At 42.7% G+C, this 27208-nt stretch overlaps 1 protein-coding gene across 4 annotated transcripts; it reads right to left on the reverse strand.

Moving 5' to 3' along the window:
- Positions 1-1289: 1289 nt before the first annotated feature.
- TWSG1 (twisted gastrulation BMP signaling modulator 1) lies at positions 1290-26895 on the reverse strand. 4 transcript variants are annotated; one of them, XM_030446360.1, is made up of 5 exons: positions 26792-26895; positions 24524-24689; positions 17507-17606; positions 13146-13412; positions 1290-4071 (listed from the first exon to the last, which is right to left on the reverse strand). In XM_030446360.1, the coding sequence occupies exons 2-5, from the start codon at positions 24644-24646 to the stop codon at positions 3890-3892; spliced, it is 672 nt and encodes a 223-aa protein (XP_030302220.1). In that variant the 5' UTR covers positions 24647-24689; positions 26792-26895; the 3' UTR covers positions 1290-3889. The 4 variants fall into 4 exon arrangements, with proteins under 4 accessions (XP_030302220.1, XP_030302221.1, XP_030302223.1 ...); XM_030446361.1 differs by having other exon boundaries at positions 2127-4071; positions 26745-26813; XM_030446363.1 differs by having other exon boundaries at positions 2127-4071; positions 24524-24651; positions 26792-26809.
- Positions 26896-27208: the final 313 nt, after the last annotated feature.

A 27208-nucleotide genomic window follows, 5' to 3' on the forward strand; every position in this document is an offset into this window, starting at 1 on the left:
AATGAGCTCTTCCCATGACAGCCATCAATGTGAGTTTGTGGGGGTTACTGCCAACAGCAGTATGGGACTCCTGGAATGTAGGCTAAGAGCCTTTTGAGAAGGCACAAAACCTGTTACACGATAGCAGAAGGATCAGAAGGCAGGAAAGGGGAGGAAGGATCAGAATTGTTTGGGGAGGAACAAAGGTGTGGAGAAAAAGAGGAGTAAGAAGATAAAAGGGCCTGGTCAGCTGCAAACAGGTACACCTGTCCTGCTGGCATTCCATCACCATGGCCTCTCCTGTTTTCTCCTGGGTGAGGGGGTGTCCATGCTGTGTGCATGGAGGTCCAAGTGCCAGCCACTGGAGAGGGGACCACGGGTCACAGGGGCCTGCACCTCTTGGGTGCCCATGGCTGGTGAGATGGGAGTGTGTGCCTGGCTCTGCCTGTCAGTGTGTGACTGCCTGCAGACATCCAAGCCAGCAGGATGGCAGGCTTGGGAGCCAGGGATGGATACTGGAGAGATAATAGATATCTTATTAGAGATAAAAGCAGATGTTCTTATAGGAATTTTTCTAGTACTAGGTGTAGTAGGTGCATTGAAGGTGCTAAAAGCATGCCAGAACCCTAAGGAATGGCAGGAAAGCAATGGCATGCTATGGCCTTTGTACTCACTCCCTCTGCATGGTGTCAATGCTTCTGAAATTTAGGACCAACAAGTGCCTGCAGGGAGGAACAGACAAAAAACTCCCAAAATGAAAACCAAAGCAACTAAACAAAAACTTCCTCTATTTTTAGGGAAAGAATAACAAAAAGCCTTCAACCCCTTCTTAGTCAGAAGCCCAGCAGACTAGGGATTTGAGTAGTTTCTTGTTATATTAATCTTGTTATATTAATTCTCTTTTTTACTTCAGGCTCAGTGATTTACAATTCTGTCCTGAAAGACAATAATAAAACTGGCTTGTGCTTTACCTGGAAATTTTTTAAAATCATGTTTTTAAGTATTATAAAGCATGTTGATGCTTTTTGCTGCTATGAGATGTGATGGTTTGCTGATATCCAGATGAAGATGAAATAAGAGCCACCAAAATAAATTGCCATTTTCCTTGTGAAGTGAGTAAGACTAAACAAAAGACTTTCCAAACCAGTTAGGTATGTCGGAAAGAACATTCTGAGCATGTAAAGAAAAAAGCCTCAAAATGGTAATTTTAATTTTGGAAAGACACTGTTGGAGAGTTAATTCTCTGTATTATTCCGTCCATCTAGACCAGTAACATTTCTCTGAAAAAATCTTGAGAAAGACAACAAAAGAACCAGTAATGTATTTTTATTAAAATACCTCTTAAAACACTCATCATAATAAAATACACTGGCTGCTGCTGTATGGCATTTGCATACACACAATGGTTACAGCAAACTCTAGACAACATCAGGAATTACAAAAAAAAAAAAAAAAAGGCAAGCCCCAGAAAGTGTGTGCCCTCACTACCTACTCTCTGGCCATTACACAGACACCTGTGTTTATGCTTCTGTGCTGTTCCCCCCAGTGTTCACTGGTCACCTGTGGGGCCAGTCCCACTGTCCCTACAGCTCCCCCAACCCTTGACCTGAAACTCTGATCATATCAATGGAGACAGTGTCAGAGGTCAACAGTGTGAAACCCAAAACACCAGCCCTGTTTTTACCTCAAGATGATTCTGAGCTACCATCATGTTTCCAATAACTTAACACTGCAAGAATCCAAAGCATGCTAGTGACCTCTAGCAGCGCTTGCTTGCTTGCTTGCTCCTGTCTTGGTCAAGAACTGTAGTGAAATGAGGCAACCAGGTGCCACTAATTGCCAGGGAGTGAGCATGAGCTTGTGTTAAGCCCACCTGTGCCTAATTAGGGTGGGCCCCCACTGCACATGAGCAGTACCAGGGGGACCAATAAAAGGAATACAGAGCTCCAAGAGCAACTGACCTCTCTGCAGACGTGCTCAGGACTGAGCTGAGCTTGTGCTTCAGGCCTCACCTTTTATTGGCCCCCTAATCCTGCTCATGTGCATTGGGGGCCCACCCTAATCAGGCACAGGTGGGCTTGACACAAGCTCATGCCACTCTCTGGCAATTAGTGGCACCTGGTTGCCTCATTTCACTACAAAGAACGATGATGCATCACTCTCCAGCTAAAAACAGATGCAGCTGCACTGACATATTCTTTTTCTCCTTTCATTTTCAGAAACTCAGGCAGAAGAAAAGATAACGTGAGTTGTCAAATATGGGAAGAACAACTCCTTCATGATAAGATAGGTTTTTCTATTCATGTCTACAATTTTCAATCACTTAATTGCAAGTTTGAAGTATGACGGTATTCCTTTACCCACTAATCCAAAACAATAAGCATTAATCTTTCAAGTACTTCCTTAGAGCTGAAAGAGACTGGAAAATGTAACGTTATTTCACAAGAGTAGATTTTTAAATTATTATTATTTCATCTTATTGAAAGAACTGTATCATAAGAAAAAAAATAAAAAAAACATTCAGGCAAACTTTTCAACAGAATACATTTAAAATGACTGCTTTCATTTGTACATGGTACAGATAGACAGGTGTGACTAGAAAACAGTTTAATACCTCTAGGCTGAGGTTAGTGAGAGAAATACGAATAGTCAAAATCTTTTTTGTGTGTGCATATGGATATCTATGCAGTAAAAAAAATCCAAGGAGTTAAAACCCACATCATTATAAATACCAAAAGCTGATCATTAACTACACATACGCTTTATTCTTGTACTTAGTACCATTATCAGTGGAGACCTAACTGGGTCAGAATAATTGCTATGAAGCTGTCAACATATTAAAATTCTTATTCAGAAAAATGGACAGAGTGTTCTGAACTCAGAAAATCCTGATTTTGCCTGTGCGGACACATCTTCCCTTCCTCAGTGACAACATTTCATGGAAAAAAAAATGTGTTTTGAATAAATATTCACAACAAACTACTAAAAGGGAACACGCCTGCTGCTAGCTGCTCAACTAGTAACCTTATACCACTTGCTAGTTTATGTTGTTTCTTTCTTCTTTATCCATTTAGTCATTAAATCCAAACCAGACCAAAAGTTCAGGGAGTCAGCACCCTAGAAAACTGTGCAAAAGGAGGGAGATGCAACTGTATTTAACACCTTTAATTCGATATCTATGAGAAGACTGAAAATATTATTTTTTAATATATAAATTATGCAATACAGGCCCCAATGTACTTATGAGAGCAGGGCAAATGAAACTTGGAAGATAAGTGTTTTGTTGGGCAGCCCTTCTAAGAAGTTAGGATTTTATCCATAACAGCCCATGCATTGAACTTGAAGAGAAAGCATGAATGTTTCTTTTTCCCAAAATCCCATTTTCACAATAAAAGGCTAAGCTCAAAAACTGAAAGGTAATGAAGTATAAAAGACAAAACCAGAAAATAAATCCCTCCAAAAACACTCCCTCCTCCAACCTAGCAGCCATTTAATTATTTGCTGACTGAGATTATGGGAATCTCATTACCATATTCTTAAGGATTTCGTACTCTAAACTATGAAATATAGCACTACATTCTGAAAACCAATATAGTCAGTACTTTCAAATAAAAGGAAAACAATCAAAATGGAAGGATGAGCATGGCTGTACCATTAGAAGAAAAATAAAGGAAAACAAAACATAGTGTTGAAAAATCTACTACTTAGCCTTGCTTACATTAATTAAAAAAAAAAAAAAAGAAAAAAACCACTTTTCAGATTTTATACATCTTTTTCTTTTTGAACCAGATACATTTAATTGCAACCGGTAGGCACTCCATCAAAATGCAGTATTTGCAATCCTCATCTCCTTCTTTAGCTGAGAGAGACTACTTTGGCCTCAGTATTGCTATATTAGAAACTTCCTGCTTCAAAACATGCAGTTCATACATTTTACAGTTTTACTGCCATAGTCGATGCATTCTGGCCCGATACACTCACAGCAGGCGTTGTGGAACCATCGGTATTTGGATGCTCCCATGGACTCACAAGAGATCTTGCACTGATGTATTGACATGCAGTCATCAAAATACACCACAGTACACATGTGCTCTAAACCGAGAGGGAGGAAAAGATTGTTTTCAGAGGTCTTCAAATATTTCTAAAGGGAGGTTAAAAATTAAATAAATATGCAGGTTTTGAAGTAGGATTGCAAATCATCGTGGCAACAAGGCTTAAAGAACAAGGTGATAGAGAAAGCAGACAGAAGAGACAGAGACCCAGGGTGCAAACAGTCAGCTTCAAGTTTTCAGTCTCTACAGCTCAGCCTGTTGTCTGCTCTGCCTCTGGATTAATTTATGTCTGTTGGCACAGGCAAGAATGTTTTTGTTTTTTGGATTTTTTTGTGTCCCAGTTATGAGAGATACTTTTTAAAGTGTAAGGAGGGGGCATGCCAAAACAAGAAGCAAGTGCATTCCCTGAAGGTAATATCTTCATCACCAAGATACCACTTCTGCAGTTGCCAGCAGTTACCATATGCAATCATTAAAAAGTTCAGTTTTAGAGAAGCTACTTAAAAACCATCAAGACTCACTTATGTAAAAGTAAACATTTCCTTCCCCCCCACTCACCTATATTCTTCAACTACATTAAATCACAGAGCAAAAGTCCCATTTTCCTTCACTTGAAACCTTACACATTTTTTCTCCTTTTTAAGCAAACCACCAGTTTTACTACGAAGATTAAGAAACCCCCTCTGCCTAAGCATCAACTTTATTCTTCTAACATCTATGCAGTTACTCAAAACGTCATGAAGTTTGGTGCTGCAACCTCAAACTGGAACTGAGGCATTCACCACAACTAGAAAACACAAACATCCCTCCTCAGTGTACTTCCTGTTCTCCAAGCTCACAGATTCTACCAACTTTCTCCTGTGCTGACCTGGTGATTAGTCTGTAACTTTGTACATCCTCCAAAGGACCTGGATTGCATCACATTTATCTCCAGCGTAACCTGGCACACTCTGGGGAAAAGGACAACTGAAACCTGTCTGCAAACATTAATGTCTCACTCACACACATCAAACATATTTATGAGTCAGAGATACCTTGAAAGCTGGTGAGGGACTTTAGGTGTCAGGGAGTGGTAGGACTAGGGGGAATGGATTCAAAGTAGAGGAGGGTAGATTTTGATTACATGTTAGGAAGAAGTTCTTCACCATGAGGGTGGTGAGACACTGGAATAGATGAGTGCCATATCGAGTCGCTTTTTAAATGTCTCCAGGGACGAAGAGTCCACCACCTCCCCAGGCAGCCCGTTCCAATGTCTGATCACCCTTTCTGTGAAAAAATTCTTTCTAATATCCAATCTGAACTTCCCCCGGCACAACTTGAGACCCTGCCCTCTTGTCTTACTGAGAGTTGCCTGGGAAAAGAGCCCAACCCCCCCCTGGCTCCAACCTCCTTTCAGGGAGTTGTAGAGAGTGATGAGGTCTCCCCTGAGCCTCCTCTTCTTCAGGCTGAACAGCCCCAGCTCCCTCAGCCTCTCCTCATAGGATCTGTGTTCGAGTCCCTTCACCAGCTTGGTTGCCCTCCTTTGGACCTGTTCGAGGACCTCAATATCCTTCTTGAATTGAGGGGCCCAGAACTGAACACAGTACTCAAGGTGTGGCCTTACCAGGGCTGAGTACAGGGGCAGAATCACTTCCTTGGACCTGCTGGTGACGCTGTTCCTGATACAGGCCAGGATGCCATTGGCCTTCTTGGCCACCTGGGCACACTGCTGGCTCATGTTCAGCTTCCTGTCAATCCAGACTCCCAGGTCCCTTTCTGCCTGGCTGCTCTCCAACCACTCTGTCCCCAGTCTGTGGCGCTGCATGGGGTTGTTGTGGCCAAAGTCATCAGATCCATGCAGTCAGTTTCCCCAGAACCAATAACTAATGATTTCTGTGGGCATGTGGCAAAGGCCAACACAATGCAGAGGAGAGCACGATGTACCTGCCAGCAAACCTGCTGACCCTTTTAAGAATTATCATTTGTCAAAACACATATGAGGGAACCCTGATGCCTGTCAAACTATTCTACCGCTGCCTAAACAGCTGCAAGAGGTTGACAGGACATGCTGCCAGTCCACTGAAAGCAAGAGAGAATTAGCTGCCATGTTCAGGCTCTGAACATGTCTTGCAGATGCCACATACAGTGCAACAGGCAATAAAGATCTTCAGGAGGAAATGCAGACCTGTAGCTGCAGAACTTTTCTGCTCCCAGGAAAGCTGTGCTGTGAGTAAAGCTGTAGTTGCCCAAGAAATCTTGGAGTACCTGAAGTACTACTGGGAATGTCAACAAAACACTCAGTAGCTGTGCAAGTCCTGTTCCATTCTTAGCACTTTTGTTTCTCTGACCATTTATGAGAAAGCCTGATGCACAGCAACTAGAGGAAGAGTTCTCAGAGAACAAAACCTCTGCCTAAAACCAACCAACATATCTACACCTTCAGTAATGAAGTTTTATTTACAAAAGAGGAAAAGAGCAAAACAGAAGCATGTGTGCACCTGAAGTGCTCAGCCAAAGCTGCAAAGTGGTGAGGAGGTGCAGCTAATGCAGCCCCATAGGCAAGAATCCACGTAGGTGCCATACAGCATCTCCATCTTGTTATGGGGGACATACAAGGACTTGACAGCACTTCATCACCAGAAAAAAAATCCCAAGAATCATAAACCACCATTCCCAGGAAGCCCAGGCATTCCCAGATATCTGTCCCCCTCACTGCTCACAGGAAGTTTTCAGTGCACTGTGAGAAAGTAGAGATGAGTCTCCAGGGCTCATCACAGGATCCAAGCACCAGTGTCCTATCAGTCACCCAGTTCAGTGCTGCTGTACAAGCACAGGAACCTTACAGAAGCCTCTCTAAAAAGTATTCATATTCTTTATACTCTCTTGTTCAATCCCAATTCATTCCCCTGATACCTCTTCAGTAGCTTTCTTCTCAAGTTTGATCTTAGATGCCATAAAGAAAGGTCAGTTTTAGAAGATGTCATCTGGAGGCACAGTGTCTTCCCCAGAAGAGGTAATCCTAGCTAAACCACAGAGATTTCTCACTGCAAAATCAGCCTTTGAGATGCCATCTCCACCTGACTGACCTAGTCTCTGGACCAGCTTGGGAAGGCAGAATGACTCATGGCTGTCTCTAGATACTGGTGGAACAAATCACTAAAGAAACCAGAGTAGTCTCCAAAGGGTAGCCAGAAGTTCTTACAGCTATCATATTGATCACTGCATTCCTACTTGCAGCATGCAAAGGAATGCCTACAGTAGGTTGGGAAAGCTTTTCAGGAAAGTTGTGCAGACTCTAAGATGCATTAGCTGCTCCCAGCACTTGCAGGATGTCTTCTCACTAGAGAATGATGAGTCCCAGTGGGAGACAACTGTGTCCTCCTTCATGAACACCTCATCTGGATTAGCAGCAGTTTGGATGTCCTGGAGAAGCCCAGTTCACCAGCTACTGCTGGCTGAAACTTGAAATAAACCTCTTCTGGAAGAAAAGCCTGTGATTTCTAGGATCTAAAGATCAATGACACAGAGCTGAGAGATCAAAGACATCTCCTGGGGGGAAAAAGGCCCATAACCCTGGCAAAACCAGATGACAGCAGTCAGGCCCTGTGAGACTGAAGAAAATGGTCTGCTTGACCTTCTTCTCATGACCCCAGTGGGAACCAAAGCCAGACCTTGACCTTACTGAAGTGGCAGCAACAACCAAAGAAGACACTAATCTGGACTGACTGGAAAGTGGAGAAGAAAGTTTATTTCCACCTGCACACAAGCCAAAAGGATTAGGTCCCAGAGGGCCAGTCCAAAACTCCTGTGAAGAGGACACAGTGTAGCCAGAGGCAGCAATAGGTCTGGCTGGTTCCCAGCAGCAGTGCTAAGCAGCTGGAGGACATGCTCCAGATATGTGCTGCCAAACCATTTCTGAAGTCTCCCCTACTCAGAGAGCTGCCAAGTCTGAAGGAGTCAGATTGGTCAGGGTGCACATTTTTCATCACAAGACACTCCTGGTCCCCTTCTCAGCAGCATCTGTGTGCCCCTGGAGAGGCTGAAATACTTCAAAGCTGGAGGGTTCCTCTTCTCAAGCACTGAATCCCTCTTTAGAAGCTGCAGAAACAGAGTTACATAAGGGAAAAAATAGGTACCTACAGGCTCAGTTGGGATTTGGGAGAGTATTTAAATTGTTTCACAAACCTGATTACATAATCATCACTTGGCTACTTCAGTGTAAATAAAAAGGATGCTACCCAGTAGCAGCTCTTCTGTTTTCCATTTTGTCAAATTTCACACAGTAAGGACCACGAACTACAGGTGTGGGGAGGGAGAAGTATGAAGCAGCATTCTCTTTTTTACCAAACATGACTTTTTCACCTCTCCTCAATTCCCCAATCCATACTCCACAAAGGTTTTGTAGGAGAAGCAACTATCAAGACTAAAGTCAAAATCACCAGAAAGATGGACTCCTGTTTCTGTCAGACTTTTCTATGATACTGTCTGGAAGTAAGTTAATTGCAAGTCAGATCTGAACTTGGCAACTTGGAGAAAATAAAACAATTTAGTTCTTGTAACTGAAGAGAAAGTTAATTCTCAGTTAATGACAATTCCTTGTATGCCACCTTTGAAGCTAAAGGTGCTACATAAGTTCAGTTGTCCGCCGGTCTGTTTATCAGTAGCTTTAAAAGTACTTTAAAAAGGTAAGTGTCCATCTACCAGCCACAACATTTGATGCCAATCAGAATTTATATAAAAGAAACATTAAAAAAATAATTAAAATCTTCCTGCAGATGTAGATGCCACTTTACTGGATTTCTAGTTCTCTTCTACTTGCCTGGCACAGAAGGGGAGTGGAAGTGCAGAGCAAACACCATGCCCTGTGTCACCAACCAGCCTAAGTCAGAAACCCTTAACTACAACACAGATTTTGTTTCATCCCTTGCCAAAAGATTATCTTCTTTCCCTCCCTCTGTCGCCAATATCCTGTCATCACCTGAAACAATTAAGCTTACTTCAACATCTGAATTTGTAGTTCAAAGCTCCGAGGGTATCAGCTAAAAGCAAAGCAGAAAGAATAAAGCATACGGCTTGCTCTAGATAATTAATCATAGAATCATAGAATTGGCTGGGTTGGAAGGGACCTCAGAGATCATCAAGTCCTTGATCCACTACTGCTGCAGTTACCAGACCATGGCACTGAGTGCCACATCCAGTCTCTTTTTAAATATCTCCAGGGATGGAGAATCCACTGCTTCCCTGGGCAGCCCATTCCAATGTCTGATCACCCTCTCCGTAAAGAAATTCTTTCTAATATCCAACCTAAACCTCCCCCGACACAATTTAAGACCATGCCCTCTTGTCTTGCTGAGAGTTGCCTGGGAAAAGAGACCAACTCCCCCCTGACTACACCCTCCTTTCAGGGAGTTGTAGAGAGTGATGAGGTCTCCCCTGAGCCTCCTCTTCTCCAGGCTGAACAGCCCCAGCTCTCTCAGCCTCTCCTGATAGGGTCTGTGCTCGAGTCCCTTCACCAGCTTGGTTGCCCTCCTTTGGACCTGCTCCAGGACCTCGATATCCTTCTTAAACTGAGGGGCCCAGAACTGGACACAGTACTCGAGGTGTGGCCTCACCAGTGCTGAGTACAGGGGCAGAATCACTTCCCTGGACCTCCTGGCCACACTGTTCCTGATACAGGCCAGGATGCCATTGGCCTTCTTGGCCACCTGGGCACACTGCTGGCTCATGTTCAGCTTCCTAAATCATTGCAATCCTCTCTGAAGCAGGGGCTCAAATGCCAGGAACTACTGATAGAAAGAACTACGGCAGGATGGGCAGTGCACACATACTTTGTGTGCAGCTGAAATGTTCCCAGGAGGAAAGGGATGACACTCATTAAGATAATAACAGGGAAGTTCAAGGTCTGGCTTCCAGCAGCCTGGGGTGACAAAGGAATGCTTTATATCCCACCACACCCCACCTCCTCCCGGATCTACAGCTGCCCCCCTGGGGATGCTGGCTTCACGCTGCTCAGGCACAAAGCTCACCAGAGCTTGGGGCTGGCGTGGTGCTGCTTTTCCTGGCACTCACCCAGAACTGCACTGAGCAAGTCTGGCAATCCAGAGCAGCTCATTGGTGATCCCTGCATGAACACGGGCCAACAGTAAAATCAGAACTGTGTTACATGATAACGGGTATCTGTAGGCAGAGCCCTTCTCAGTTTGGAGATTTTTTTTCCAGAGGACAGGAAAAGACTGCTGCTGCCTTACCAAAATCTACCATTAGTCCCTCTCCCTTTTCAGGCAATGCAACAGGCTGCTGCCAGCACACCATGTTGGAGAGAAGCATGCAAGGAGCCAAGGAGAAACCACAAAATGTAGGAGTCACAGCACTGTAAAGAAAATATAAAGCATCTGTGTTCCAGCTCAAAGGAATATTCTTTCAAATCCCTGAATGTCATGGCCTTGGAGATGACTGCTTGGTAAGTCACGTGAAGGCTCACTTACAAGATCTGTCCTTAAGTCTAGCAGCATGTTTGAGGAGAAGGAAAAGGTAAAGAGATGGTGTTCAGTTTCTTCTACTGCAGGCTAAGCTTGTATTTACTGCAACTGAGCACACACACATACACACATACAGACCCACCCTCTCTTGCAGTGGTTCTTGTAACACATGCTAGCTTGTTAAACCACAGTGTGATTTAACTTTGCATGGGCAGAAGCTATCAGACTCTAGTAACTTCCTAGGCTTCTGCTTCCAATTGGAGTCCAGAATATTTTTCACCATGAGAACAATAAGACATTAGAATTATCTCCTGAGGGAAGTGGTGGATTCCCCTACACTGGATGGTTTTACGATTCAGCTTGACAGGGTGCTGGGCCACTTCATTTAGACTACATTTTTACCTAGAAGATTGGACTAGATGATCCTCGAGGTCCCTTCTAACCTGGCATTCTATGACTTGATGATTCTCTCCGTGCCCATCCTCACAAGATTCTTTAACCCTTGACCTACTACTACCCCTCCACCTCCTCATTGCTGCTTCCCCAGTGAACTAACTTAACAAGAAAGTAGTTAAAATAATGCCACTCCGTGGCTGACACAATAGGTACAATTCCCCAGTTGTCTTTGCTTCCACCACAGTGAACATCAACTGAATGGGGCCAGTAGACAAGTTTTTTTTCCATCTTCTTCTGTTTTCAATGCTCATATCATTCCTGTTTTTATACACAAATTTAATGCAACTTCTAAAAAAGCAGAGCATTATAAAGTTATCTACATAGTGGCCAAAAGAGAGACTCCTTAACAGGCTTACATATTTAGATACTGAAGTATAGGATGCTACAAGCCACCTTCTACTTTTTACAGTTCTTCACTAATGACTAAGCTAGAGAAGGTGCACCAAATGATTGCAAGAACAGCTCTGACATTTATTTCTGTTCTGTCTACCAAAGTCTGAAAACCAGTGGAATTTGGTAACTACTTCCAAATATAACTGTTGTTTTTGGACTGTCATAATTCCAGTGAAAGCTCTCTCAACCTAATCTCTAATATGTTCTTAGTAAATGAAATGAAGGAAACTTCTGACTACAGAAAAATTGGAGTGTTATGTATTTGTCTGTGTTGTTAAACTAAAAACTCCTCCACACCCTTGAGATGCAATTCAAATTCCAAGTTTAATCCAAAACTATCATTAGCCTGTCCTGTTGGTAGGGTAGTAAAGGACTGTCAGGGACTGCCATCTGGACTGCAGTACCAAAGTACACTGGGATACATTCAAGCTTGTTCTAAGCATATTTTTTTTTCCCCCCAAGTATAATTTACATCTTTAAATACTGTAGTGCTTACATACAGGGCTTTTTGTGGCCTGCCATTTAAAATGGCTCTCAGCATCACTCTTATAATGCCGAGCAAGCTTTTTAATAACGTCAAAGACATATGAATGAGATGCTTTCGGACCATCTGGCTTCCCAGTTCTGGAATTAATTTATTTTTCTAACATGCCTTAACCAAAGGAAATTAGAAAAGTTGCCATCATGGTCCCATTAGTCAACAGCAGTCCTACTCAGAAACATAACTAGGTCAAAGGTTCACTATGGTATGGTATGGTATGGTATGGTATGGTATGGTATGGTATAGTACAGTCCATCAATTAGAGTATCTTTCATTGATAAGATAAAAGAGCCATCACAACAGCAACATATGTGATTACAAATACTTAAAGAGTGTGTTGGGAAGGAAGTAAATCATTAATTACACTAATAACAAATCAGATGTTCTTTTTTCCCTGTTAAGCAGCAACTGCACTATGACCTGTTTATGGGATTCTTTTAAGTCTGATGTAATGATTTGCAGGGAAAATTATTTCAGGTTTAATATGGAAATCATGAAGCAGCAAGTATCATGCCACTGTTGTCACTACCTCTAACTTCTCTTTCCATCTCCCCCCCTAGAAAACAATATTTTGAAGTCTGTCCTCTAAACTGATGGTGAGAATATAAAAAACTTGAAGTAAAATAAGAGGAATGCATCCATAAGTTTAACCCTTGCCTCCAAATACTTTTTCTAAGACTGCCTGTTGCATATTCTGTCCTCAACATAGAGAGTGATCTTGATAATCTTATTCATGTTTTCTACTAATCCTGGATTAACAGGAACAAAACAACCTGCTAAGGAGTTCAAGTTATGTCAACTCAGATGAAAGAAATAAACATCTACTCCAGACACAGTGTTTTAGGGCATTTGGCTTTCTCATACCTCTGAAGCCATGTAGTTGCCTACCTCTGCACTAGCACATGATTTGGATTTGGTTTTTAGTCAGTCCTGACTCCTAAGGTACAGGTAGCTGCTTCAAAGTCAAAGGAACATGCTGTGCCAGTGCACATGAAATGTGAACAAACTGCCTCATGCCACAGAAGGAATTACAGAGATGTCAAACTTGTGGTTCAGTGTCTCCTGAGGTCAACAGACTTTAATACTGTCTTCAAGGTTCCTTAACACTTTTGCTTTACTCCTTCATCGACTTCAAAATTAGACTGAATGTTTCACATTTTTACAGGAAAAGAAGAAGCAAGCACAGACAAGTACGAAAGATGCATTGAGGAGGCTCCTGGAAGAGACCAGAGGAAACAGTAGGAATTTAGACACTACACTGATTACCTTTGTCACTAGAGTAAGGCGTGTGGACATTGTTGCTTGGAACAGAGACATTCTGATGCTGTGGCTGGTTCACCGTTTCTAAAAAGGAAACAAGGTTCTCGTGGTGGGACAGTTCTTCTGCCACAGGGAAGGAAACGATGTTCCAGTTCAGCTGAGTATCCCCTTCTGTCAGTGCCCGGAAAAGGGAAGGGATTGGTTCATGCAGCTCCTCAACAGTGCTCTTAGATGTTGGAGGTGTGTCGCTGTAATTGCGAGGATTGCACATACCTGCAAAGGAATGGAACAGTGAGGTACAGCAAATTCCCCAAACTCTTCCTCTTGAAACAGGCAAAAATCTTTAGTAGATGAAAATTGCTCTTTTTGGTTTTTGGTTGTTGGGGTTTTTTTGTTTGTTTGTTTTGTTTTGTTTTTTGCTTTTCTAAACACAACAGAGCCCTCAGTTTTTTATGTGTGTATATATATATGTACACACACACATATATGTATATATATATATTTCCCACTCTTTGCTCAGCAGAAGTGCCATCAAATACAGCTTTCCATAATGGCAGGTTTCAGATCCCTGCAGACTTCCATAGAAAACACACCTGTGACTTTTGAGATCCAATTGAAAAGAAAAACCTCATCTGCACGGCACTTCCCTTCCCTTTTTATGCTATTACTACAGTTTAGAACGTGAAGAGTCCAACAAAAGATTTGTTTCCCCTGGGAGAGGAGACAAAGGACAGTATAATTGATACTAGCATCCAACTGGAACAAAAATTTACAGCTGAAGGAAGATAAGTATCTTGATGAGTCTTGAGGTACATGAAACTTTTGCCCACAACTCAAGTATTTGATCTCATCCACTGCAGTAGGGCATTAGATCTTACTAGTTGTTTGCCAGAGCTTCCAAGATCAGTATCAGGAGAGAGCAGGACCCTGAATTACTTTACCCACTTAGAGTCAGCTGAGACCAATGTCATTTGTTACTTAGTTGGAGGGGTCACCACAAGCAAAATGCTTATTTCCAGGCTACCTCTTCCTTGTTTTTCAATGTCTTGTTGTATCTTTTTTGAAACTTGGTAATCCTCTTTGCCACTTCCAACAAAATGCTTTTGTGATGTGCAATGAAAGTGCTGATTTTTTGTTAGCCATTTATACACCAACATTTATTACCAGCAATGAAATTGAAGGGTACCTTGATCTAAACCAAATATTGAGATGACCAAGATCAAAATGAGAAGTACTTGCATAGGCATTTAAACTCAGAAGACATAAAAAAACTATTAGAAGTCACCTGCCAAGAGACAGACAAATCCATTTTCCTCATGTACATCTGGATATAATTTTGGGTACTTTCACAGACACAGTTTGACAGCTACAGACGCAAAGAACACCAAGACTTAAAGACTCTTGAATCAAAATGGTATGGGATATAAACATTCAAAGTGTACCAGCCACACACAACTAGAAAAGCATCTCCTGGCCTGCAGATATATCAGGGTTTCTGCTTTAGAAGATGTGTAACTAGAGCCTTATAAAAAACTGCAGTATTTTATTTTAAGTAGATGGATATCTGTATGGAACAAAAGAGAGTGAAGTTCACCCATGATGATTAGCGCATGATCTGACAAATCTTAAGCAAGAAGTTAGCATCACCAGCTTTTAATAATACCAATAACATTAGACAGTCTGCTTCTATAAAAAAGTAAGCCAAATATTGGGGAGAAAAAAAAAAAAGCCACTCCTCCAAACAACATCAGGCCACACTAGAAATTAAGTCCACTTCTGCAAACTTCCTACTGCAAACAATTATTTTCCCAGTCCTCTCAGCTTCGTCTGTTCTTCACAGATGCTCCTAGACTTACTGCTTAAAAAAAAAAAAATATCCATCCTTGCATTATCACTTTTTAGTAAGCACTTTGAATATTCACCCTACAGATGTAATAAATGACACCCACCTAAATTTTAATTAGGAACCTACCAAACAAGGTTAAGAGTTTTGTACAGAGATGATGTCATTGTACAGAGTTGATGCCATTTCATGCTGTGAAATGGTAACCAGTAATACCTTTTAGAGGCCCTCTGCCAGGTTGCATTCACAAAATAAATTGCCCTAGTAAAAAGACCATATAGGAAAAAAAAGTATCATGATTGTTTATCATATTATTGCAGAATGTGTACAGGTTGTGTGCATATCAATCCAATATGAAAATAAGAAGAAATAGTTGCTCACAGTTCAATGGGTAACCACTCATTCCACAAAGATCTTTCCCTCTTACTATTTTTATAGTATTTTAATTATAAATTATACCCATAGTATATATAGTAATAATTGTAATACAGTAGCTTTTGCTCAAACAAAAATTAAAAAGCTTAACTTATTAGCAACTGGTGCAGAACAAAAATACACATTGCTGCTTCAGAATGGATGAGAAGATGGAGAAATGGGATATTGAAAGAATGGAAGTGGAAAAGCCTTCATATGAGAGTCTAGAAGAGCTTAAACCACAAAGCTTAGAGAAGCAGAGTAACAAGGAACCTGTTGTTCTCTGTTCTCTAAGTGTCTTTGGCCTATCAAGGAAGTGAGAGAACATCCACACAAAACACAGGGCATTAACTAACCAGAGGTAAACTTAATGCTGGAGAGGAGGAGCTTACTCCTAGCCTCAGAGCAGAAGTGACCTGAAAAACATGACAACCTATCTGCTTTTACATTAGACTTGATCATTCTTAAAAGAGACTTAAATATCAGTTAAAGTACCAGCAAAGAACTGTCTGCAGGAAGCTGGGCATGGTATGTGCTCTTGCTTGCTCATTTGAGTAAGACTAGAGCAAGATTACTCTACACTGAAGTGAAGAACTACTTCTGAACAGGACCATACCATAAAACCAGCAAGGTCTGATCCATCTCTGAACCACCAGGAGATGTTTTAGCTTGCTCAGTACTGAGAAACTGATCCAAAAATGTTGTGAGCACCAAGGGAAATAGCAGCAGAACAGTGAATAATCTACAGATTCAGAAAAAAACCGTGTGTGGACTTGGGTTTTTTCTCCCACAAAACCAAGTGGCAGGTTCTTTGTTTTCCTAGGGGAGATTAGGACACTATGCCTTGCTTGCTATAGCAGACAATGCTTCTGAACTAGGTCAATAACCCATTATCCTATTCCTCACCACTGTGACTGAATGTGACAAGAGGGCAATTTATCATTAGATTTCCAAAAAAATTTGAAAGGGAAAGAGGGAACAAAGAGCATACGTATTTCACTTCTCAAGGAGAGCACTAAAATATTTCAGATCAAGTAGGGAAAAAAAGCACAGATCAAACCCTAAAGCCTATTTCTAAATGTGTATCCTGCACAGGTGCAGGAGAGCTGAAAATACTTTATGCCATTGGGAAGAATCACACCCATTCAGTATCCTGTCTCTCCACTGCTTAATGAAAGGCAGTAAAGCAAAGGTAAGCTAGCCAGAACCAAGCAAAAAGCAGGATGTCAGAAAGCATATTCATGTCACAGTGGAACAGGAGAAGCAATGGACCACACTGAAAAGGAGCATTTTGAATCTAATCACCCAGCCAGCCAGAGAAGCTGAGCACAGGTACAACACTCAAAACACATCCCTTTCATGGAAGCCAGGTGGATTTCAAATCAGCAGCAGGAGATTTCCAGCACCAAAGAATGAAGCTTTCAATACATTTAAGAAAAGAGACAGAATTAGAATATATCCTCCTTAAGCAGGGGGACCATTCACTTGCAGAGATCTGGAAACTAATACTTTTTAGTAGTAATGTTGTTCTTGTTAAGACTGTCATCTAATCCTACAGTAAGAGCTTGTATGCCTCTTTCTTACCTCTCACAAAGAGCTCTTTGTGGGAAAAAAAAAAAAAAAAAAAAAAAGAACGAGGAAAATGCTGGGCCATACACACTTACTACTAGTCCCAAGGATTCACAAGGGAATTCAAACCCCAAAATTGTCTCTGTGCAGTATCTATTAATCCACTTTACAGCTAGAAACCTTCATGCAGCATCTAAGCATCTAACCCTGTGAAGCAGGTGCTGCATGGTTACCTCAGGATGACAATTAAAAAAGGGGTTTACGTCTTAGAGTCAAAATTAATAGTCAGTTATGATGACACTAACCAAGCCAACTCTGGACTACCACCACTTCCCACTCCACACAGCAGATACAGCCTTCAAATGTTTGTTTCCCACAGCAATTTATTCAGTACCCACACAATGAGCCCTAAGATGTTTAGAGCACAGATTGTGCCCTGATGTTTCCCCTCTATAATAATACCATCAGCTCAGCGTGTGGTAGGAGGAGGCAACTTAAAAAAAACAAAAACAAAGAAAATCCCAGAGAAATGCAAACTTACCAACACAGTCACAGCACTCATCCCAGAGTGTGCCCAGGCAGAGCATGCACTCCTTACAGCAGGAGCAGTTCCCTTCCCCAGGGCGGCACTGACACAGCTCCTGAAAAGAGCAGAAACTCATTACACTGCAGAAATCCCAGATGTAAAATGCTCACATGGCAGAGCAGCTCTTCCTCAAGGCACAACTGAAATTACGGCATTAAAAAAAAGCTTAGTACATTAACACAGTGAATAAATGGCATAATAGGTCCAGCCAAAGAACTGGTCTTAGTTTGCAAAAAGATCTTCTGCAAGTTTGTTTTTGTTGGTTTTTTTTTGCTTTTTTCTTAAGGGTGAAATTCTGTATACCATTCTGGTCAAGAAGCATTTGAAAAAGAAATTAATGGGAAAAAAAAGAAGAAAGAAAAAAGAAAGAAATTAGTGGGAAAGGTGTGTGCACTTCTGTGTATGTCTGAATATGCAAGGTCTTTGAATGTCTTTCCCATCACAGCAGGAAGTTCAAATAAGGGTGTTTCTTTATACACAAATAGTGTGTGTATGCTATAATTTAGCTAAAAAAGGAATGTGCATGCTCAAGAAAATACACAACATCTACCAGCACACCTATTCATGGATTCTAAAAGAGACTTATTCAGTTAAGTCATCTGACCACAGGATTTTGTGCACCACTGAATACTTGCTACACAATGCTCTCCATTTGCAGTATTAGTGACCAAATTATTCCCTGCCCCTAGGTTCAGCTGATAAATTTTTGCTATTAAGAAAATGAGCCTTTACCTTTCCCCTCCCCTCCCCCAAATTAGCACCTTGGAATACTTCCAAAACTTCTGAATCCTCTAAAAAGTGAAATGGTATGTGCATGCATTTTTCTTTAAACAATATTAAGTTAAAAAGAAGAAAAAGGTATGAAAGAAGGAAGGCAAACCCTTCTCTTCATATTACCTAAAGCCAAAGGTCCTGTGAGAAGTCCTGTGAGAGACATACACTTGTGGGCCTCAAAGCATGGAAACAGCCAATATGAATGAAGAAAATCTAAAAACCAGGCAATCTCCTTTCCCTGTAGCTCAAATCCATACGAGTAATTCCAGCTTGGCCAAAAGACTGTGGCTACATGGCAATAACATACAGGCTTGGATTACACCATGGGGCAAAATGTGGAAAGCCAAGAAGTCACATTTGGTTGTCCTGTCTAAGAATTTGGTTTTGATGATGTCTGTCTAACTATCACATTACGCACAAGTGGTGAGAAAACAAAAATCCTGTTACTGGAAACACTGACCACGGGATCTTTCCCACTCCCAGCTTTACTGGAAGAGCCATTGGCAAATCTCTGCTATGCATCAGGCTGGGGAGAAAATGATACCCATCCCCACCCTTTGATTCCATTCTCCAGAGGCACGGGAGGGACACACCGCAGTGTGGTCAGAAGATGCATGTGGACAGGAGGGTAGGGCAGGAAGTTTGGTGTGAAATTCCCCTAACCTGGAGTCACTACTCAAGGCTCCATCACCCTTAGGTAACCACAGCTGGATCAGGGACACCACTCCTTACCGGCATACTCAAACATCACCTGCATGTAGAAATGCACTATACATTAATTGAGCTGTTATTTTTGCATTCCCTTCAATCCAGATCACAAATCTTCTTGAAGCCAGCAAAGAAACCAAACTCACAAACTACTGTATGTTCTACATAATGCTGAGAAATGCAGTCACTTGCACAGTTCAGTGCAAACTGTTTGCTCTGCTGACTGGTCAAGAGTGAACTCCTCCTCCACGTGCATTGCTGCACTCTGCAGTCTCAGTAAGTCTTAAATTTTTATTTACAGAGTGGAAAACTACCAAGATTTTATACTTTTTCTTCCTCAAAGTTTATTAATGTCACCTATTACTACACTGTTTCCAATTGAAAGATGAAAAACAGGCTCATAATAAAATATACAATTTTTTCCAGAAGAGGAGACACCACAAACTTAGAAAGATGACTTATGTGAATGAACGACGCACTTCTAAAATATTTATCTTACTGTTTGATAAACAGACTGTGTCAGCCTTGAGAATAAAAACTCTGAATAAAACCACTTAAAAACCAACTATGAGTAAAGTACTGTTACCTTAGATAGAAAATAGTATTAGTGTATATTAGCATTAAACACATCCTATATATCTGTGCTTCAACAGTAAAACTGGGCAAACAACTTCATACTTACTAAAGATATTGCAACATCAACAAGCCAGTATGTGGGAGGAGGTGACTCCCCATAAACTATTAAATGTAATGTGTGAATCAAAGCCAGAAAGTTCAATAAATTTGTTTCAGTTTTATAGGTTCCACTGTGTGAATCTAAGAGAATTGTATTGTCACTGAATTAAATGTAGCCTTAAATTATACATTTGCAACACAATACAATAAATTCTGCTTAGCTTTGATATGTGTAAGCACTAGCCTGGGACAGCCCCACTACACCTACCAGTATTTTAACAACTTATTTTTTATAGGAGGGGCTTATGAGCAGTGTAATTGTTTTATCTACTATTTTAATTTTTCACTTTTTTTATAATTTTTTTTTTTTTTTTACTTCAAGGGGGGAGGAAGGAAGAAAGAGCAACCCAATTTAGTCCCCTGCACAGTTCTTCAGCTCGCTCCTTCTCACAGTTCAACTGCCTCTTCAGGGCAATAATAACTGTATGTTTTTCCATATATGTGTTTGCACATAACATGGTTTCCTTAGCCACTCTTGAGTCCCTCTTCCTGACTCACCCACACTGGATACTTGTACAGGATACATCTTTTAAAAAGAATGCTTACATGGGACGTGGGTGAAGCGAGGCAGAATGAGAAACGTTCCTTGTTGATAGCTGGGGGTGGTGAGGCGTCAGTGGAAGAAAATATTACTCATAAGTCAACCTGGCAGCTTCCCAAGCTCAACTACTGAAGGTGCATCAGAAAATGTATTTTGTCAGGCAAGAAATAAGCCTCTCAGTCTAAAAATACAGCATTAAATAGGAAGCAGGCATGTTCGTACAATAAAGACACTTCTGCTCCAGAGAGCAAATAAAGTTTTTTACAAGGTATTTAACAACTGCATTTTTTCAAAGCTTTCTTGAAATGATAGAGACTATTTTCTCAGTGCAGTGAGAAACGGGACTTGAAGGCACAGGCAACATCTTTGCAAACTGGAAAGGGGAGTGAAAGAAAAAGATATTTTTTTTCCTAGAAGAGTTTAATAACAGAAAATCTCCTGGAATCCGCAAACCAGCCAGAAGGTTTTGTTAACACACACACTAAAAGTAATTTTTTGATGCCTAAGCCCTACAGTTAAGGAGTGGTGTTTATTTCATACCAGAGGAATAAAAAGTCTTGGAAATCCTTTCAGGCTGACAAGTTTGTACACAGGATCAACAAGGAGGTAAACACAAAGCCGAAAAGAGATTTTAATCGGGGTGATATTGCACCAGCCCAGGTGACTGAAGGCAAGAAGTGTTTGGGAGAGGAAACTCTGTATTCTCCACCAGACAACCCCTCTTTAGAAATTCCCCAAATCCATGCCTGAACTCTAGCACCGTTTGCTTCCTGCATACAGCAGCAGTTTAATGAGATGCTGCTGATGAGACAGCAAAGCTCAGCTTCCAGCACAAGACAGAGGTGCTGCCCCAGCCTGACTACTGCAGGCAGCTCTGCACCCCATGAGCCATCCCAGGACTCACCTCAAAGCTGCTTGCTACCAACAATTGTAGGAACATCCCATCCCAGAGGTTTCTGCCTTCAAGGATTTCCTCAAGGATACAATGCAAGCCTCCACTCCTCCAAGAGAGTGTAACTGGCCTTCTCATCTTCCCCACACATGGAAACATCAAAACAACCCCTGTGTCCCAGCTAACAACAGATGTACTACAATGAATACTGCAAAACCCTCACTGCTGGGTGACCTACCTCAACAGCAAGCTGTAGTTACTGAATTCAGTGCTCCAGCCCCAGAGACATGGGAAGGAGCTATGCCCAAAGCCTTCAAGGGAACTAATTTTTGTGGTCCCACTCTACCTACCCTCCCAAGTCTTACCTACAGTTCCTTCAACAACTACAGGAGGTCCCAAAGGTTTTTTTGAAAAGGCTGAGCTTCTGCAGAGAGGTGACTTGAGCTATTTTCTTACAGCTCTTTGCTTACAGAAAAACAAGAAGTAGCCTACGAGAGCACCAATGAAGCTGGAGCCTCAAGATGTAAAAGGAAAGCTGAATGCACTCAAGTTGTTGATCTCATGCTCTATTCTGGATCTAACAAAATAAATATTTACATAGGGACCACCCTTAAGCAGAGCAGCTCCTAAGGAATGAACAGTACTGACTTCTAGCCCTGCTGACAGAAATATTTATGTTAGCTGTATGCTTTTTGAGAGAGCAGGTCTTTTGTCTCATTATGTTTTTAAGACAGGCAGCCTCACTTTCTGCATGAAGATGCAGAGGACAAACATTCACATTATGTTTGTTCCCTCTGTTGCCTCTGAGTGACATTATCTTGGTTTCAAGCCACAGATTTTGATGAACTGGAACAGTTACAGAAGTAGGTTAGGGAAAAATGTCATGCAATAATCAAGAAAACTCACTCAACACAGGATTTTACCTTTAAGTTCAGATTTCTCCAGAAGAGTTTAAAGGTGGGAAAAATATAATATGTACTAATATATATATATAATATATACATATACACTAATATAATCTACTTGCGTACTTACCCAATTGCCTACACAATAAATAACATTCACTTCACATACCAGTGCAGTGTTTGTGCAACAACAGCACTAGCTGATTATGTAAAAAATAACAAAAATAAAGAAAAAAACCCCAAACAAACAAACAAAAAAAGTCAAGAAAGATGACAGCTGCTTTAAGTCAATGCTTTAGGAGTCTTCATATCCACAATCAGACTAGTCTGACCTGATCTGTTCTTCTGTAAAGAATGAATACTGACTGGTATGTCAGGCCTGTGTGCAGGAAGAGAGCAGCCAGATGGTGAAATAACAGCAGCATCTCCCCGTAACTGTACACAATGCACATGACCTGGGTTACTGCAGGGTCTCAGAGAATTGCACATGATTTTGATTTCAAGGAAATGAAGTAAAAAGGGATTCCACATGACAAGTAAGGAAGAACACACAACCCATAAAGCAGTTACAAGGGTCTCTCCACATGTGCAGGGCTCTGCGGCTACAGAGCTGCCAACATAATCCAAGTAAAGCACAGTTGTGTGAGCCACCTCCACACAGTACTGAATCTTTGCTATTTTATTCCCAGCTGAGGAAGGATTCCAGTAGCATTAGCTCCACTTCTCCTGAGCTGTACTCTGTTCAGAATAGCTCATAAAAATAAAGTTTAAATTGCAGGCGTCTCAAGCCTGACCCTTGTGAATCCTTGAGAAAGAAACGTTTGTGCTTTCAGGGATGGTGAACTCCATCAGTGGCCCAGGAAAAGGAGACTTTTATCTTCCTTGTTTTTCCCCTTCATCTGGCCCAACAGCTTTCCCCTGTACAACTGCACTTGCTACTTAAATGCCTCTGCTGGCATCTTACTTTTTATAGGTTTCAAGCTTAGAGGTGATATGAATAAATGCAACATAAGGAACTTTCGTGTGTTTGTCATGGTGCACAATGCCCAACATATGAGCAAAAACACTGTATTGTATTGTGAAAAGGTAAAAGTCAAAAGCCTCTCTCTTGCCTCCATATTTAACAACTCCGCAGAACATGGTGGGACTAGAAGCAGCAAGAATCTCTTTTTCTTTTAAACTTTTTTTTTTAAAGCAATGTCAGTACAGCATCCAGAAAGAAGACAAGACAGTTCAGCCTGCAGTCATTCTTCATTCCTCAGAATTTGTGAAGTTAGCAAGTATTTTTATTTGTAAACCAGACAAATTTTATACAGAACACAACTAAATGGAAATGCTTTTGAATCACTTTTCAGACTTTGATTATACATTTACAGTAAGCACACTAGCATATTACTGGCATATGATATTTGAGCTCTCTGCTAATTGCATTTCCAGCCTACAAAGAAAGAGGCAGTAGGAAACAGCTTCTTTTAAAGAAGATGCAACTGACCACATGAAGGCTCCTTTTCTCAGTACAGAGAAAAGGTAACTACTAGGTAGTTACCAGAACTGCTTGCAATTTTACTAGAAAAGGAACTTCTGTTATGCTTGCACACTGCACTTCTTAGCTCCTGCTATAAGAAGAGCAACCTGATCTCAGGCTGTTTCTTTCACTGCAGACAGACAGTGAGTCAAAAGCAGTGTCTGTATTTGAGCTTAACATTGATTGTTACCAGTTCAGCTGGTAAGTATTTGGTTTGGTGGGTTGTTTTTTTTCTGGTTTTAGGTAGACCCACATGTTTTTAGGGCTTGCTCACTACCATTTAGTAGACACAGGTCCCTCCTGATCAAAAAGCTTTTCCAAACACACTTCAGGACTCTAAGATAAGGTAGGTTCCTGCTTAGGTTAATTCTCTCGTGTGAGGTTTTAGGCATCATTTTGGCAGATTTTATGGAAAACATCAAGCACCAACTACTGACCCACTGCCAGGGCTGGCACTTTTAAGAAAGTGGACAGATTGCAAATTGGTAAGGGGAACATCTCAGGCAAATATGTGAACACTGTAAACACACTTGAACTTCTGGTATTGCAGATATCTTTAAAACTCCACAGAAATCTTCCTAATAAAATGTCCGTTTCAAATTGCTGCTTATTCATAATATCATTAATTAAAAGACTGAAAACTAACAGCATGACTGGTAGTGGCTTCTAACAGTAACCCATCAAAAGTATTTCCATTAAAAAAGAAACATGTCCCTCTACACATGCAGTTAGTATTATCTATAAAATGACTGTTAACCTCCATTTATATGTGCAGAGGAACAACCTAACTTCTTTAAAAATACGCCATTTAACATCAGATACCGCTTAATTGTATCACTGGATCTTTTCAGAACTGTTTCTTAAAAGTATATAAAGTAAACACAACTCATACCTGTATCAGGCATTTGCTGACATCACTAGCACAGAGAGCCTTGTTGCAGCCTGTTGATGACTGGATCCACAGCAGGAAAAGAAGGAGGATGACTGTGGGCACCGTGACGTACTGCGACCTCATGTTTCCTGCAGGTGAGCAATTTTCACAAGTACTGCAACCAGCACTGAAATAAAAACCAACAACTGAAAAGGCTTTTGGGACACAAGGTAAATCCTACTTCCCTTCTCCCATGTAACGCCTTCAATAAAGGTTAATATTTTGGAGGGAAAAAAAGAAAAGTAAAAAAACCCAAAACTCTCCTCTCACAGATAACTTTATTTGAAGCTTTCTGCTACAGCACCTTTGCATTAACACAGCCATAAACCTAAGGTGAACAATCTCAAGTTTGTGATATCAAGAATGATACCCTATAAGCAACGCCAACAACAGAAATGCCTCAGAAGAGAAAACCCACCAGTGAAGACCCAAGTATGTAAATGCATAAAGCCGACAGGTAGGATTTGTGTAGTATCTCCCCAGGCTAAAAGTACACACGGGTGCCTAGGACCAAAGCTACACTGCAATCTTTCACAACCAATAAGATAAGTTGCCCTGTCATCTTTCATGTAAAGAGACAGTTGTTTTCATACTGACAGGTAGATGTCACACAGGCTTTCAATTCAGTCATGAAGTTTATATCTTTTTTTTTTTTTTTTTTTAAATACAGACACCAACACTTAGGAAAAAAAAACCCAGACCAACAAACTACTGGAGTCTTTGAAGGAGGGAACTTTCAAGAGCCAGGCAAGTGACTGAAGTCAGCCAGAGACACACATCTGCTACTTCAAACAGAGAGAGGAAACTGGGTTTGTTCAAAGCATTCCACCTTTCTCCCTTTGTAAAAACTCAGCTTTTCAGCAGGTGGTATTTGTTCCAAATATAGCAGCATGATTAGCCATGTGCCAGTGAATTCTTACTTGTGCTTAGCCTGTGAACCCAGTCGAAAAAGGACCCTACTGCACTAGGCACTGCACCAATATATAATAAAAGGCAGCCCATGTTTGGGCAAGTTTACAGTGAGCCTGTATTGTTCTCCTAAGAGGGAAAAAATGCTAATGGGGCACTGAGTTTCTTTCTTTCTTTTCTGCTTTATGAACTTAAAAAAAAAAAAAGCCCACCCTCAATCAGCAATATCCGAACACAAAAAAGATAGTAGAAAACCAAGCCAACATGTAAATAAGGCACGATCTGGACATTTCAAGCCTGTGTCAGATCAGCCTTTCTCACAATAGTTATTAAATGTTTCTGAATCTCGCTGCGTTGGGCGCTCCACCATCTGTACCCAGACAAGATTGGAAGAGACCTCCCCCTTCTCCTCGGAAAACCTGAGGGCACGCATGGAGAACACGGGATCTTTCCCCTCAGGAAGGGGTCGCCGCTTATTCTCCCTCCCACCCAGAACAAATAAAAAGTTTTTCTACAACTATAGAGACGGTCCAAACCCGCCGGGCGCTGTATTCCGGCGCCGAGGCCAAGGCCAGCACGATGCTGGACGGGCGATCCCGCCGTGCTCTAACACCGCATCGTGCCGACATCGGCTCCGGCCGTGTTCGGATTGTTGTGCAAAAAGTCCCGGAGAAACGTAGCCGGAGCGATGCCATTTCCACGAGCACCCTGCTCGGGTGCGCCGACGCCCCGAGGCTGACCGCCCACCTACCCCTGTCCCGGAATCCCCCCCGTGCCGTTCCACCGACCGCCGTTTCCCGAGACCTTTCACCCGGCATCTCCCCCGACCCCAGCCCGCCCCGCCGGCACCGCGACTCCCCCCACGTCCCCTCTCAGCATCGCTGGCCCTCACCCGCCGGCTCGCACCCGGGGAGGAGAAGACACCCCCCCAAAAAAAAAAAATCCCGCCGGCCGATCAACCCGCGCTCGGCTGCCCCTCTCCGCCGGGGCCCCCTCGCCGCCTCCCGGGAGGCCCGGGCCCCAAAGATGGCACTGCCAGGGGCCCGGGAGGCCGGTGACAGGGAGCGCACCCCCCCTGCCGAGACAGCCCGGGGCAGGCGGGGCCCCGCACGGGGAGCGGTCCCGGGGTGGGTGGGGGGGCGGCCTTCTCCTCCTCCTCCTCCGGCAGGCAGCGGGCGGCTGCGCCGAGCCGCACCGAAACTTTCCTGCCACAAAGAAGCAGTCGCCGCCTTCCCCGCCACCGGCTCCATCCCGTCGACACCCCTGCCCGCACCTCTCCCTCCGCGCTTCTCCCCTCGTTCCTCCGGCGGCTGAGCTCACCGGACGGCGCCGCGGGCCGGGCACCCCCCGCTCCGCCGGCGGCTCTCGCTGCTCCGGAGGCGGCGGCAGCGGCAGCAGCAACCGCACGCCTCGGCCCGCTGCTCCCCCCTCGGCCGCAGGCAGCGCGGAGGCGGCGGCGCGGCCTCGCATCGCCCCGCCTCGGGGCACCGTCAGGCGCCAGGACCCTCCCCCCGCCGCCGCCGCCGACGGCAGCAGCAGCAGCGAACCCCCGGGACCCTCAGTCCCGGCGGATGGGGGGAGGCAGGGGAGGTGGGTACACGGTAGCTTCCTGCTCGAAAGTGCCGAGCGGGACAGGCGCGGAGGGGCCAGGCGGAGGAGGCTGCATCGCCTCAGAAGGGCCCTGTCTGTGGAGAGGGGTGAGAGGAGGTGGCGGAAGGGTGCTTCCTCCGCGGGAAC

The sequence above is a fragment of the Calypte anna genome, chromosome 2 (assembly GCF_003957555.1).
Source record: "Calypte anna isolate BGI_N300 chromosome 2, bCalAnn1_v1.p, whole genome shotgun sequence".
In the NCBI taxonomy this organism is placed as follows: Eukaryota; Metazoa; Chordata; class Aves; order Apodiformes; family Trochilidae; genus Calypte; species Calypte anna.

Excerpts from the sequence above, each read along its gene's own strand:
- TWSG1 (XM_030446360.1), bottom strand. The coding sequence starts at position 24,646 with ATGAGGTCGCAGTACGTCACGGTGCCCACAGTCATCCTCCTTCTTTTC. Across the intron at positions 17,607-24,523 it reads TCAGCAAATGCCTGATACAG|GAGCTGTGTCAGTGCCGCCC; the intron begins GTATGAGTTGTG and ends TGCTCTTTTCAG. Across the intron at positions 13,413-17,506 it reads TGAGTGCTGTGACTGTGTTG|GTATGTGCAATCCTCGCAAT; the intron begins GTAAGTTTGCAT and ends ATTCCTTTGCAG.